At 42.9% G+C, this 15,065-nt stretch overlaps 1 protein-coding gene across 1 annotated transcript; it reads right to left on the reverse strand.

Annotated features, from left to right (window-relative positions):
• Positions 1–10,838: 10,838 nt before the first annotated feature.
• On the reverse strand, positions 10,839–14,573 carry LOC117557077 (homeobox protein CDX-1-like; the record flags this gene model as incomplete). Its single annotated transcript, XM_034232759.1, is given in 2 exon segments — positions 10,839–12,569; positions 14,425–14,573. Coding segments are annotated over 2 exon segments (374 nt in total), but the record flags the coding sequence as incomplete, so codon positions are not given.
• Between the last annotated feature and the right edge of the window lie 492 nt (positions 14,574–15,065).

Below are 15,065 nucleotides of genomic sequence, written 5' to 3' on the forward strand. Positions count from 1 at the left end.
CACCTGAACATCAGCAGGAGAGGACTCTTTAAAGTAGAGACACTACATACTGATATACACCTGAACAGCAGCAGGAGAGGACTCTTTAAAGTAGTAGAGACACTACATACTGATATACACCTGAACATCAGCAGGAGAGGACTCTTTAAAGTAGAGACACTACATACTGATATACAACCTGAACATCAGCAGAGAGGACCTCTTTAAAGTAGAGACACTACATACTGATATACACCTGAACATCAGCAGGAGAGGACTCTTTAAAGTAGAGACCACTACATGCTGATATACACCTGAACATCAGCAGGAGAGGACTCTTTAAAGTAGAGACACTACATACTGATATACACCTGAACATCAGCAGGAGAGGACTCTTTAAAGTAGAGACACTACATACTGATATATACCTGGAAATAATGAGGCCCCTTTATTGAAACCTAATAGAAAATAAATCACAAAACAATGGATTAAACCGGCAGCACATAAATCCAGATAAAGTACATATTTGGTAGAAACCTTTTGGCAGAGGTCTTTATTTTCAAACTGATTTCTCTTCCAGGAGAACTATGCCAAGGTTTATGAGGGATTAACGGTCTGGAAATATAATCTGGAGCCAGAGCCCAGTGCCTTAAAGTCAATCACTAAATATGAAAATCAATCCTCAAACACGCTTTACAGGGAGAATAAGGAACTAAGATGAAGATATACATTTCCTCTCTGTCTTCTGTTATTCTGCACAACAAGGAGAAGACAAACGTGAACTTGGAGAGGGATCAGGATTCTGTCGTGTCGAAACTTCCGACATTATCACCGGGACAAAGGTTAATGAGGGGGAAAGGTAAGGCACACACACACACACACACACACACACACACACACACACACACACACACACACACACACACACACACACACCATCATTCAACCTGCACTTGAATCGGCGCTTGTAAACTATAAAATGTAATTTATTTTTTGTTATCCATTTATTTTCCAAGGAGCCAATCGGTATGTTTTTCTCAGATGTCTCAGTCTGAACATGACGTGTGAGAATATGAAATAACAAAGACTTCACAAAGAGACTTATTCCTTTATGTTTGTTCCCTTTATAATCTTTACTTTGCCCGTTTTCCCAATTATGACATTGAAGTCCAATCAAATCAATTTCGCCGTGTGATTTTGGATTACTGCAGAAAATAATCTCTGTAGAAATCAAACGTTTATGATACTTTCACGTTTAGTTCAGCAGGATCATCTCCACATTACTTCCTCTGGAGGGAACACAGGGATGTTAGCCTCTGCACACCGTTTACATACACTAACACACATGATATACATGATGTCTGTTTGATACAGACAAGGCCATTCTACTGTGTGTGTGTGTGTGTGTGTGTGTGTGTGTGTGTGTGTGTGTGTGTGTGTGTATGTGTGTGTGTGTGTGTGTGTGTGTGTGTGTGTGTGTGTGTGTGTGTGTGTGTGTGTGTGTGTGTGTGTGTGTGTGTGTGTGTGTGTGTGTGTGTGTGTGTGTGTGTGTGGTGTGTGTGTGTGTGTGTGTGTTAATGGGGCTGTATGATCTGTCTGACTGATAGACAGAAATCACCGCCGCTGTAAAAACTACTCTTTTTTTTTACAGACAAAAGAAATAAGAAACACAGCATTTTATTTTATATTTTTTATATTATATTACATGATATTAACTTGCGTGATGTTTTAATTAATTGTATTAAATTACACTATAGTATATTATGTTATATAAAATTATATTATAGACAATTATATTTTGTTATATTACATTATATTATAGACAATTATATGATGTTATATTACATTTTATTATATTATGTTATATTAAAGTACATTATATTATGTTATATACAAATATATTAAATTACATTATATGATATTAAATTATATTTTGTTATATTAAATTATATTAAATTATATTTTGTTATATTAAATTATATTAAATTATATTTTGTTATATTTTGTTATATTAAATTATATTAAATTATATTTTGTTATATTTTGCTATATTAAATTATATTATATTAAATTATATTATATTATATAATATTAAATTCACTTATTATATTATTTTATTTTCCTCAGTGTGTTTGTCATGCCTTCATTCAGCAGCTCTCCTCCCGCTCTTCGTGTAACAGCTCATGTTTTCGGGGGGAATACCGGTAGTCTTCAGTATTATCTCCTCTTTACAGCGACTACCGTTCCTGCACTGCTCCTTTACAACTCCTCTGTTTATCCACAATCAATGTGGCCAATACAGGGGCGTATTAGGGGCTGTAAGTCTATTGTAAATGAAAGTTTATGGTAAAATGGCCCATAAACGCTCGGCTGTATAAGTCTGCAGCGCGAGACGATTCTCACAGTTCATGGACGCCGGCGAGAGGCGAGTCTGCTGTCTTTCCTTCAGTTTGCTCGAAATATTTCACGAGAGATGATGCCGTGAACGCGTTTGACCGGCAACGATTAAGGAGAATTTTCATCCAAGCGAAGGACGCGTTAAATGTCACCGTGTTTGATTTTCTGCCTGCGCGCTGTTTTGATTATTATTTTGTCTTTAAGTCTAACGCAGCACGGAGGGTTTTTATAAAGTCGTAACTGCAGATTAAGGACGTCCACCATTTTGTTTTGGAGAGGAAATGTGCCCTGAAATGGCCACCATCGTGACGTGTATGTGTGTGTGTGTGTGTGTGTGTGTGTGTGTGTGTGTGTGTGTGTGTGTGTGTGTGTGTGTGTGTGTGTGTGGTGTGTGTGTGTGTGTGTGTGTGTGTGTGTGTGTGTGTGTGTGTGTGTGTGTGTGTGTGTGGTGTGTGTGTCAAAAGTTCAAGTTATAAGAACTCATAGTTAGATTTAGTTTTAGATGCACGTTCTTCTGCTCGACGTTGTGCAGTTTTCTGCCGGCTGAACATCTGACCCGGAGATAAGAGGCGAGGAAGTCGTTCCTCATTTCCACGAAGCAGAAACGCCGTCATAAAACAGGCGATGTTAATGCATGAACAACAAGAAAATCACAATTCATGTCAGTGTTTTTCGCCAGGTTTGCTTTGGTCAACCATCTTATTCATGTTCTTAGTGCTTGCATCCAAGTTAAAAAGATGTGTTTTATTATTTGGGATGAAAAGCAAATTAAAGAAAAGGTTACAAAACAGAATTAATTCCAAAAAAGGTACAAATATGATATAAATATGAATAATCTCATTAACATTTATTATTTGCGCAGAGCATTGAAGAAAAGGTAAAACACTGGCCGCCTCTTCGCTCTGCGTCCCTTATTGTGAAAAACTGATTATTAAAAATGTATTTTAATCCTAATGTCATACAGAGTTGAAAAGGAACCACGACCTAAGACGTTTTTGAATCTGGATGAAAAGTACTTTTATAACGCGTCAGACCCATCGCTGTTGTCTTCTGTCCAGACTGCAGTTTTCTTGCTTCAACCTTATCAAACTAAATGTGTGTTTCTGGAGGTGAGTCCTATCAGAGCTCATCACGCCTCCTCAACAAACATGTCTGCGTCTCTGTGGTGAAGAAACCTCTTTTACTGCCCCCCCCCCCCAATAAACTTTATGGCTCCGAAGAGGCCGAGCGGCTCTCATTACGTTTGTTTACCCAAAAATGAGACACGGACACGGCCGTTGCTACTCACAACGTGGACCCTGTCTTTGTCCTTCTTTTGGAATATCAATGTGTATTTCCACTCTCAAAAGGTGTGTTTTCACTGTTCTTTAGTCCGTGCTGCGCCTGAACACTGAGCCAGCCTGAGGGCAGACTGGGTACTCATCTGGACTAAGCCAATGCAGAGCTTGGTTTCAATGCACGCTATGAAGCAGATGTTAGGTGGTGACATTTCTAATTAAAAATGTTGAACTATCTGGTTAAAAAGATTACATTTCAGGCCCAGGGGATGACTTCCCATCAAAGCAGTAAGAGACGGTGGAAAAAGCCTGAGCTAACGAACACTAGCTGGAAAAAAAAGTTATTTTAGCAAAAACTAGTTACAAAAAACATTTTAAAAGCATTACGTTAGCAGAGAAGTAGAACATTAGCATGAAATGAGTAACGTTAGTATAATGAAACAGCTGTGTGCGTCACTCTTTAGTGTCCCCTGGTCTCCAGCTGTGTGCGTCACTCTTTAGTGTCCCCTGGTCTCCCAGCTGTGTGCGTCACTCTTTAGTGTCCCCTGGTCTCCCAGCTGTGTGGCGTCACTCTTTAGTGTCCCCTGGTCTCCCTGCCTGTGTGGCGTCACTCTTTAGTGTCCCCTGATCTCCAGCTGTGTGTGTCACTCTTTAGTGTCCCCTGGTCTCCCCCTGTGTGCGTCACTCTTTAGTGTCCCCTGGTCTCCCAGCTGGTGTGCGTCACTCTTTAGTGTCCCCTGGTCTCCAGCTGTGGTGCGTCACTCTTTTAGTGTCCCCTGGTCCTCCCAGCTGTGTGCGTCACCTTTAGTGTCCCCTGGTCTCCAGCTGTGTGGCGTCACTCTTTAGTGTCCCCTGGTCTCCCCAGCTGTGTGCGTCACTCTTTAGTGTCCCCTGGTCTCCAGCTGTGTGCGTCACTCTTTAGTGTCCCCTGGTCTCCCAGCTGTGTGCGTCACTCTTTAGTGTCCCCTGGTCTCCCAGCTGTGTGCGTCACTCTTTAGTGTCCCCTGGTCTCCCTGCTGTGTGCGTCACTCTTTAGTGTCCCCTGATCTCCAGCTGTGTGCGTCACTCTTTAGTGTCCCCTGGTCTCCCAGCTGTGTGCGTCACTCTTTAGTGTCCCCTGGTCTCCAGCTGTGGTGCGTCACTCTTTAGTGTCCCCTGGTCTCCCAGCTGTGTGCGTCACTCTTTAGTGTCCCCTGGTCTCCAGCTGTGTGCGTCACTCTTTAGTGTCCCCTGGTCTCCCAGCTGTGTGTGTCAGTCTTTAGTGTCCCCTGGTCTCCCAGCTGTGTGCGTCACTCTTTAGTGTCCCCTGGTCTCCAGCTTTGTGCGTCACTCTTTAGTGTCCCCTGGTCTCCCAGCTGTGTGCGTCACTCTTTAGTGTCCCCTGGTCTCCCAGCTGTGTGCGTCACTCTTTAGTGTCCCCTGGTCTCCCAGCTGTGTGCGTCACTCTTTAGTGTCCCCTGGTCTCCCAGCTGTGTGCGTCACTCTTTAGTGTCCCCTGGTCTCCCAGCTGTGTGCGTCACTCTTTAGTGTTCACTGGTCTCTGTGAAGCTGACCGTTGAGCGGCCCAGACCAAGCAAGGAGGCAGAACGTCCAAAAATATAACCCGACGTGGGCATTTATTCAACTTGAGCACAGGACACAGCCTCAATCCTGCTGTTCCTGTGCACACATCCTACCAGCCACAAGGATCTCACACACTACCAGCCTCCCAACAGACAGGGAAACAGAGCCTAAATACACACACTAATCAGCACAACAAGACACAGGTGAGGGGGGGAGGAGACAACACAGGACACCAGGTGCACACAATTACCCGGCCTGAAGCAGTCAGTCCATAGTGACGAAGTTACCTTCGTCACAGTCTCCCAGCTGTGTGCGTCACTCTTTAGTGTCCCCTGGTCTCCCAGCTGTGTGCGTCACTCTTTAGTGTCCTCTGGTCTCCCAGCTGTGTGCGTCACTCTTTAGTGTCCTCTGGTCTCCAGCTGTGTGCGTCACTCTTTAGTGTCCCCTGGTCTCCCAGCTGTGTGTGTTACTCTTTAGTGTCCCCTGGTCTCCCAGCTGTGTGCGTCACTCTTTAATGTCCCCTGGTCTCCAGCTGTGTGCGTCTCTCTTTAGTGTCCCCTGGTCTCCCAGCTGTGTGCGTCACTCTTTAGTGTCCTCTGGTCTCCCAGCTGTGTGCGTCACTCTTTAGTGTCCCCTGGTCTCCCAGCTGTGTGCGTTACTCTTTCGTGTCCCCTGGTCTCCCAGCTGTGTGCGTCACTCTTTAGTGTCCCCTGGTCTCCCAGCTGTGTGTGTTACTCTTTAGTGTCCCCTGGTCTCCCAGCTGTGTGCGTCACTCTTTAGTGTCCCCTGGTCTCCCAGCTGTGTGCGTCACTCTTAGTGTCCCGTGGTCTCCCAGCTGTGTGCGTTACTCTTTAGTGTCCCCTGGTCTCCCAGCTGTGTGTGTCACTCTTTAGTGTCCCCTGGTCTCCCAGCTGTGTGTGTCACTCTTTAGTGTCCCGTGGTCTCCCAGCTGTGTGCGTCACTCTTTAGTGTCCCCTGGTCTCCCAGCTGTGTGCGTCACTCTTTAATGTCCCCTGGTCTCCAGCTGTGTGCGTCTCTCTTTAGTGTCCCCTGGTCTCCAGCTGTGTGCGTCACTCTTTAGTGTCCTCTGGTCTCCCAGCTGTGTGCGTCACTCTTTAGTGTCCCCTGGTCTCCCAGCTGTGTGCGTCACTCTTTAGTGTCCCCTGGTCTCCCAGCTGTGTGCGTCACTCTTTAGTGTCCCCTGGTCTCCCAGCTGTGTGCGTCACTCTTTAGTGTCCCCTGGTCTCGTTGTGTTTTGAGCTTCTTCAGCGTTTGGTTTCTGCAGCTTTTAGTAAACGCTGCCATGTCTCCTCAAGTTGCTGAAGATGTTTCTTTATGTGGAACCCTTGGGTTTTTATATCTGCATCCTTTCTGAAGCTGCAGCACGTTAGCACCTGTCGGCCTCCGTACACATGGGCCATCAAAACAATGGCTTTACACCAACACTCCCCTTCTCTTTATAAGTACAACAGATACGCCTCCTTGAAGTAGTTTTAATATTGTCATACCAAGTGGAAAGTCTAACAAGTGACATGTAAGGTCATGTAAAACGAGAAACTCAGACTATTTCTTAAAGTGGACCTATCATGCTGTATTGGAAACATATTGTGGGCCAAACCTAAACAAAACATGTCTGTGAAGTGATTTGCTTAAAATACCAAACAGACCCCCGTTGTAGCCACGCCTCATTCTGCTCAAACCCCTCTGTTGAAGCCCTGTTAGAGAAACGCGGATTTTGGGTCCTTAGCTTGAAAAAATAAATAAGAGGAGGCGGAGCTAATGCCTGATCAGAATTCTACCGGAGATAAAGTAAAATTCTGCTGTGATAAAACGCCATCCTGTTCTAAACCACATCAAGGATTATTTCTGAGACAGTACGGAGCTCAAATGCTTTTTCTCTTGCGGGTTTATCACAAGGTGAGTTCTTTTGTATTTCCTGCTTTTTAAACACGTGCTCTCCAGTACAGGTTAGCTCTGAGTGTTAGCGAGGCTCGCTAATGTAAACAAAGACGAGATTACGTCCAAAACACGTCAGGCATTGTTTCTGATAGCAACACTCTGTGGGTCCGCTGCCGATTCGACGTCAGATTAGCAGCAAATCTGTATCCGCTCTTTGTTCACCTGTTTTCAAAAGATTTGGGTACGGAGGAAAAGAGAGGGTTTTATTTTCTGACGCTGCGTGAGTTCCCCGACGCACCGGGGACACGTGTGCATAAAAGACATCTCAAAGTGCATTTTGCATGATAGGTCCACTTTAAGTAACGTTTTACTTTCAGTTTGAATGTAAATGGTCCAAGGTCAGAGCTTGAGATGAATACGATAAATAAGAGTGTGAACATGTGACCCTTTACACTGATAGTTCCAAGGTGTTTGATTGATCTTTTATGGTTTCAGGCACACTGCCATCAATCCTCTCTCTGCCACATATTGCAGCTTATCAGAGCGAATGAAGAGGGTTTGGGAGTGTCGACTGAACTTCATTAAGTGACGCTCCTCTTGTATTATGTAAACTGCCTGTGACTCAGGTGAACTCTAAGGTTGACCCCATTGGACGAGGGCAGAAACAACCCTCTAAATATTACGTTCAATTTCACTGCATCTTTTCCAAAACCTCTGTACTCCAGCTTTGACGGCCAAGTCTAGTGTAATCTGTGGAGAAAGGTCAACTAAAATATGACTTTAACTAAAACATACTTTGTGAAAGTTTTTCTCTGTGGTTCAAAACAGGTCTGATAAACTGTCTTCAATCCAAGAGGACAAACCTTCTCTTCCCGCCTGTTTTGGTTCCCTCTCGTCCTGTTAACCGTCATTCAACTAAAGCTGGCTCAAACGTGAATGTTCAATCAACTCAAAACTGAAAATAAAACCATTTAAATATCCGGATCTAGTCTCGTTGTATTTGTATGTAACGTATTCTTTCCAACTATGGTTTGTTTTGTTGTGAATGCTTCCAAATGTTTCTCATTTTGAAAAGATAAAAGTGGATAAAACTAAAACTGCTTTTTCACTTTTTATGGAGTTTCGTTATTGGATGATGTTGTGTTACCAGTTTAGGTCTTTAGTTAAGGCCTCAAGTTCAAAATGGCTGTATATTCGACCAACACACACACACACACACACACACACACACACACACACACACACACACACACACACACACACACACACACACACACACACACACACACACACACTGCTGATAGTCTCTATCAGTGTTGAGATAGGACTGTTGTTGGAGGCGTAGTGGGCCCAGAAGGACAAAGGTCTGAGTGATGACACACATACACCTACACACCTACACCTACACCTACACCTACACACACACACACACACACACACACACACACACACACACACACACACACACACACACACACACACACACACACACACACACACACACACACACACACACACACACACACACACACACACACACACACACACACACACACACACACACACACACACACACACACAAGGCAGATAGCAGTATCCTGCGCTCTGTTTGCCCACTGTTCCTCTTCGCCCTTTGGTCACCACACCTCAACTGCTTCATCATTTAGTGTGTGTGTGTGTGTGTGCGTGTGTGTGTGTGTGTGTGTGTGTGTGGTGTGTGTGTGTGTGTATTCTTCTCTTTATGACTTTCTGTATTCTTTAGGTTACTTGTTGTACACTTTCATGTGGAAAACATATTGTACATTTTATCCAAAGAAATTGTGTTTGTTTTATTCATTACAAGTTAGTTGAACTTAAAAAATAAAAAAACGTTATTCATCAAAAAACAACAACATTTCTAAATGTTCAAGAAGTTCTGAATTGTTTTTAAAGTTCTGACTTTTTTTCAAAATTCTCTCTTCTTTGCTTGATTTCCGATTTTTCTTTAAATTAGAATATTTCCAAAAAATCCTCACTTTTAAAAAATGTCAAAAAATTCTCATTTCTTCTCAAAATTCTTAATTTTTCGAAAAATACTCGACTAAAAATAAAAAGCACTTTTGGTCAGATCTCATTAAAATGTTTGACACGTGGCCATTATTCTTTTCCGTATGTGTAAAACATAAACCCACCCCCACACATTTTTTTAGAAGAAATCAGACACGATGGAAATATGCTGTTTGTCTTTTAATACGTTAAATTAAGTCACCGTTGTTGCTCTGTTATAGTGTTACATTCAGTTATCCTGTACACTTATTATTATTAAAACAGCTTTTGGTTTGTAAATAAAATGTGGGTCCGTGACTTCATATATAAGTTGTATCCAACATGTATTCACTTTACCTCACAATCATCAAGTTAAACCCGCTTAAAATGTAGAAAAATTACATTAAGAATATACAAATCTGATGTATTGATCACAATCGTTTACAAGACATTGTGGCACATAAAAGACAACAAACCAACTTCAGGAGAATTTGCCAGCGGTGGAAGAAATAATAAGATCGTTTCCTGCAGTTAAATTACTTATAGCATACTTTTAGAATACTCCCCTGAATCTCAAGCATTTAAAACCTTACTAACGAACAGTATAGCCACTTTCACACCAAGTACTTTGCCGTACTAAAGGTCGGGACATACCAAGCTGACACCAAAGAACTCACACAGACGGACCCGACTGTTGTGTCGCCTCACGTCTCCTGCGTCTTGGCCAACAGTCGCACTGGAACACACCGCAAAGACTTCAGCCGACGGCCAAGAAGCACGTACGAACTGAGTGGCAATAACTCTCCCTACCAACAGGCGGCGGTAGTGTGTATTCGTCATTCAAAAGAGGCAACCAGAAGACAGACTGCGTGATAACCGAGAGAAGAAGAACAGACTGCGATATAAACAAACAACAAATAGCGTGTGCGTTCCATGCTCACTCTACAGCGAGAAGCTCACGGGGCTTTCCCGAACCTGAGTCGAGAGCTGGAGTTAAAGGAAATCTCAGATTGGCCTTCTTAATCGTTTGTTTGGGTCCCTCACTTCCGTTTCGCTTCTCATGCACTGATTCGCCAGCTGAACAGCCAATCAGAGTGATTTATTTGACCGACAGCCTTTGGCGGATTGCCTACCATGTCAAATCGGTAGGTTTCCGGCCAAAAAGGTGTTGGCACGCCCGAAAAGACACGACGGTGCGGGACACACCAATCTGAGTAGGGCGACAGGATGCTCATCGTCGGCCTGACATCCATCGACGGCCAAAATCGGCTTGGGGTGTCCGGGGCTTTAGTTCCCAGCACTTAGTTCCCAGCACTTAGTTCCCAGCACTTAGTTCCCCCATGGAACTAAAGAGCAGATCGCGTTCACACCGGAATAAGTCCCTGAGGGAGGATTAGGCAAATGAAGCCGCTGACGTCACTTCTTCTTCTTCTGCTTTGGGTTTACTGGCAGGCCGCAAACCACTTCACGGCGTATGCTGCCACCCGGAGTCCCCGGCCGGAAGTCCCCGGAGTTGGGGAAGGCTTCAGTAGAAGCTGCTGGGACTCCCAGCAGCTTCTACTGAAGCCTTCCGAGTAAATCGCCAGAACGCCGACACCTCCTCATCTCCACCGCTCCCATGTTTTATTTTGTGTTGCCATAAGTTAGTCTCTCTCTGTCAATGCGCGGTGCTAATGCTAATGCTAATAATACTAATGCCAGCAAATACAATGGCGGCTTAAAAAAACTTTTCTGAGTTTTACGGGGCGTCGTTTGCAATTCGCCCAGCCAATCGAAATTGGTACTTTTTTCTCCCCGGGTTAGTACCACCTCTCTAGCAGGGACTACAAATGGGGGTAAAAGTTCTCTTTTTGGTGTGAACGCAAAATTCCAGGCACTAACGGAACTAAACGGGGAAAGTACTCCGGTGTGAACGCGCCATATGTATAAGAAATATGGAATGAAAGTATTGATTGAAGTAAAACAGAAGTGGTTAAGTACAAGCACCTCACGTTTGTAATGACTTGATATGTTAAGATGCACAGATGCCCTTTTTCTGGGAATAAGATATTCCTACTGAGCGAATGCAAATGACTATATTTTATATTTTTTGACTACAGCTATTTTTGTAAATGCTTCCAGTGTTAATAATTAAAGGCAGAACAAAACCCTGTATTATGCGTTTCTATGTCCAGTAACATTCAGGAGGTTAACTGTCCCTGTTCTTCACAGGACCATAAACACTGTCACTGGAGTTTAACTATGCGTCCTTTCAGGTGGAGAAATCATTTAAAAGCAACACAAAACTTTTCTTTGAAATGCATCATCAAGAACAAACACACACCTGAAAACGTGATTTACCCTGAAAATCCTCTTTTTTTAAGTAGCTTTAAAAACAAACATATGTCCCACACTGTCTAACAGTATCATATATATTCCGCATGCAGCTCTTCATTGAAGCTAATTATGTTGACATCGAGCAGCGAATTCTCAGAGAACAGATTGCAGACGCTGATAGTCTATATCTGGCAAAAACCATTCAAGTGTTTTGGTTGAGTTTTCCCTTCTTTGCATCTGATTGCGATGATAAACGCGCTAAAGTATAAAGGTTTTCTTTCCATGCAGAACAATGGCAGAGACAGATAAAGAAAAGTTACATTTTTAGACCAACGAGGTGCAAAAGCATTCCTCAAGACTTCATACGAGGAATTTAAAGGAGACATTATTTGGGTGGTATTAAAGGCACAGGAGGAGCTAGCTGACTTTGCAGCACTTAGTTTCACTTTGGTTCAGTTGGTGCGAAAAGGCTTTTCAATCCTTGAGTTTTTTTTTTAAATGGAAATATTCGACATCTTGGGGAAATTCGGCATCTCCACAAGGAATACACATTTGAAGAAAGCTTGGACAAGTAACTCTCAACTCAAACTGTGTTCCTATTTCAACTTGTTTCCTGTTCCAGTCTTTTTGCATTTAGCTGTTGACGTGCAACCAAACGTCCTGAAATCCCAGCAAGCGAAACATCTGATCACTTTTACAAACTATCTGCAACAGTCAGACGGTAGAAGGAGTTGCTTTCTCAAACTTTGGAGCTTTGGTTTTACGAAGAAGGGCGGAGAAAGAAAAAAACATGGCAGGAGGCGGGACGGGATGCAAAGCGTTCCTCAGTTCTTTGGGGAGAGTGTCTCAGTCCAGATCCCCGATGTGAGCGTCCACTAAAAGGTTTCCTCAGTATTCCTCTTTGATGTTCAGAGCCAGCGAGGAGGGCGACACCAGCCCGTTGCTACCACTGCTGCTCGTCACCATGGAGACGCTGTTTCCGCCGTTTCCATGGAGAACACCACCGCTCCCATTGGCTGGAGGCGTGGTGGAGGAAGAGGAGGCCGGCTGCTGGAGCTTCTTCTTGGTGATTTTACGCTCTTTAGCCCGGCGGTTCTGGAACCAGATCTTCACCTGGAGCAACAACAAAACAAAGGCGTTTTTATTTTTGCAATATAATCTGAAGAAAAAAAGATTCAAGGCTTTTATTGTCATGAGTACAGAGCTGCAGTGTAGTTATATCGATGAAAATCTGAGGTCACAGACTCCTCCAACAGCAACACAATAAAACAGTAAATAAAATAACATGGAACATAAGTCGTGCCATAAGAGTCTATACAAGTGATACATCATTTGTAAGTTTCAAACAGATGAATGTTATGGATGTTCTTAGTTCAGGTGTTTAACAGTCTTATGGCCTGTGGGATGAAATGGTTTTGTAAATGGAGCTTGGCTAAGCTAACGTTATATATGCTCCGACCGTCCACACTCACAACAACGGCCTACAGACATAAATAAAGCAGCGACTGTATTCTCCATGACACAGGCAGTCTGTGGTTTGTACTTGTTTAACTTCTGTCTAGTTTCTGAACAGATATGAGGAGCTGTGAGCTCTGAGTGCTAACAGCTAACGGCTGTGTTGTTTTTCTTTGGTTCTCATTGAAGATGACGTCACGGCTCCGCCTACACTGCGTTACTATAGTTACCGCCCCAGCTACTAAACTGTAATGGAAACGCAGCATAAAGTGAGCCTGGCCTACCAAGGCCTAACTAAGCCGAGCGAGGACTGCAGTGGAAATATGAGTCATATATGTTTTGACTGTGGTGCACCAATTAACCAAAGCAAATTCCTTGTATGTGAAAAACTACTTGGCATGCATCCGATTCCTTTACCGTTATATTATATCTGCATGGCATGTCAACATCATTTTAAAGCACCACATGCATTTCCACGCGAACAAAGCAATGGTTCCAGTTTGTCAAAGATAGGACTTTTAGTTTGATTGCTTTTTTGCGCTCTTTAGCCCGGCGGTTTTTGAACCAGATCTTCACCTGGAGCAAAACTAATTCATTTGAAGACTTGCATCAAGCATCTTTACGTTTCCTGTAGATATTTCTTTCACTGAGGTGGACCAATTATCCAAAGCTAATTCTTTGTTTGTGAAAAACTACTTGAAATGCATCAGTAATATTATATCTGCATGACTTGTAAACATCATTTTAAAGCACCACATTTATTTCCACTGCCAAGAAAGCAATGGTTCCAGTTTGGTTTGTTTGTCAGCAGTATAACGGAAAAACTACACATCCAGCGTTCATGTAACTTGGTGGATAGGTTGAAGAAATCGGATCCACGCATTATTTTACATTTCTCGTTAAACATAGCAAGATAGGACTTTTAGTTTGATTGCTTTTGTGTTGTTGTTGTTGTTGGCAGGACTGGTGAAAAACTAGACTTTCTCATGAAACCTGGTGGGAGCGTTTAGCAAGGGCCAAAGAATAACCCATGATAAAAGTCTGTGTTCTTTGAGTGTTGACCTGATGAAAAGTCAGAGGGTCACCAAATGTAATACACGTCATCCTGTTGGGAACAAGAATGGGTGTACCAAATGTCATGACAATCCATCCAACAGTTGTTGAGCTGTCCTGCTGCTACACATACGCATTAGAGCGCAAATAGTGGATTAATCCGCCCATAAAAATAGTCCCAAACAAGTGATCAATTGCACTAATTCCAACTGTTTCAGAAAATTACTTTTAAAACTGAATTTACGATGTAGGTCTTCACTATATGAACCAATGGGCATGTTGTTGGTTTAAGTATTTTACTGGGATTTGTTTACAATAAGAAACATTTTCAGAGAACAAGTTAAAGAAATCCTGCCCAGTTCTTCGTCACCACTTTGAATCTCAAACATGGACGTTATGCTTTATGCAAGATCCTATAAATGTAATGTTTCACCCAATTTGTGTCAGTGTTTTTCCGTACCTGTCTCTCTGAGAGGCCGAGCGTCGTGGCCAGCTCCGACTTCCTCCTGATGGTGATGTATTTGCTGTAGTGAAACTCTTTCTCCAGCTCCAGGCGCTGGTGGTCGGTGTAAACCACCCGGTACTTATCTTTAGTCCGCGTCTTCCCGTCTGAACAACATAGAAACATAACCTGGTTAGCAAAGGAACTGTTGTTGAAATGCCCCTTGCATTGATTTCACACTGAAGGGGTATCAGTCTTCTTCTCTAAGTCTAAAAGTGTATGAAGGTTTATATGTGTTATGTTCAGTGTCTTGGTTTGTTTGTGTGTCAGCAGGATTAAGTAGAAATGATTGTTAACTAGCATTAGCATGACATAGCATTATAGCATCCATGACCAAACAGTGGTCCCAGGTTTTAATCTGTAGCGTAACCCCAAAATAATAACGCTAATAAAATGCAAATGTTTTGAGTTTAAGATAATGCTACGTTGCTACTGTTGAAGCTAGTTAGCCAGGTTTGCCAACAATAGCCACGTATTTAAGAACATTAATGCATCAAATGTATTTAACAATTTACTGTTGTCCTCTGTTTTGAAAAAGCTAAAACGTTTACACAATCCTCTAAATTCTTAAAAATGCACAGTCACATGTTTAAAGAGCG

Source organism: Gymnodraco acuticeps, unplaced genomic scaffold (assembly GCF_902827175.1).
Source record: "Gymnodraco acuticeps unplaced genomic scaffold, fGymAcu1.1, whole genome shotgun sequence".
In the NCBI taxonomy this organism is placed as follows: domain Eukaryota; kingdom Metazoa; phylum Chordata; class Actinopteri; order Perciformes; family Bathydraconidae; genus Gymnodraco; species Gymnodraco acuticeps.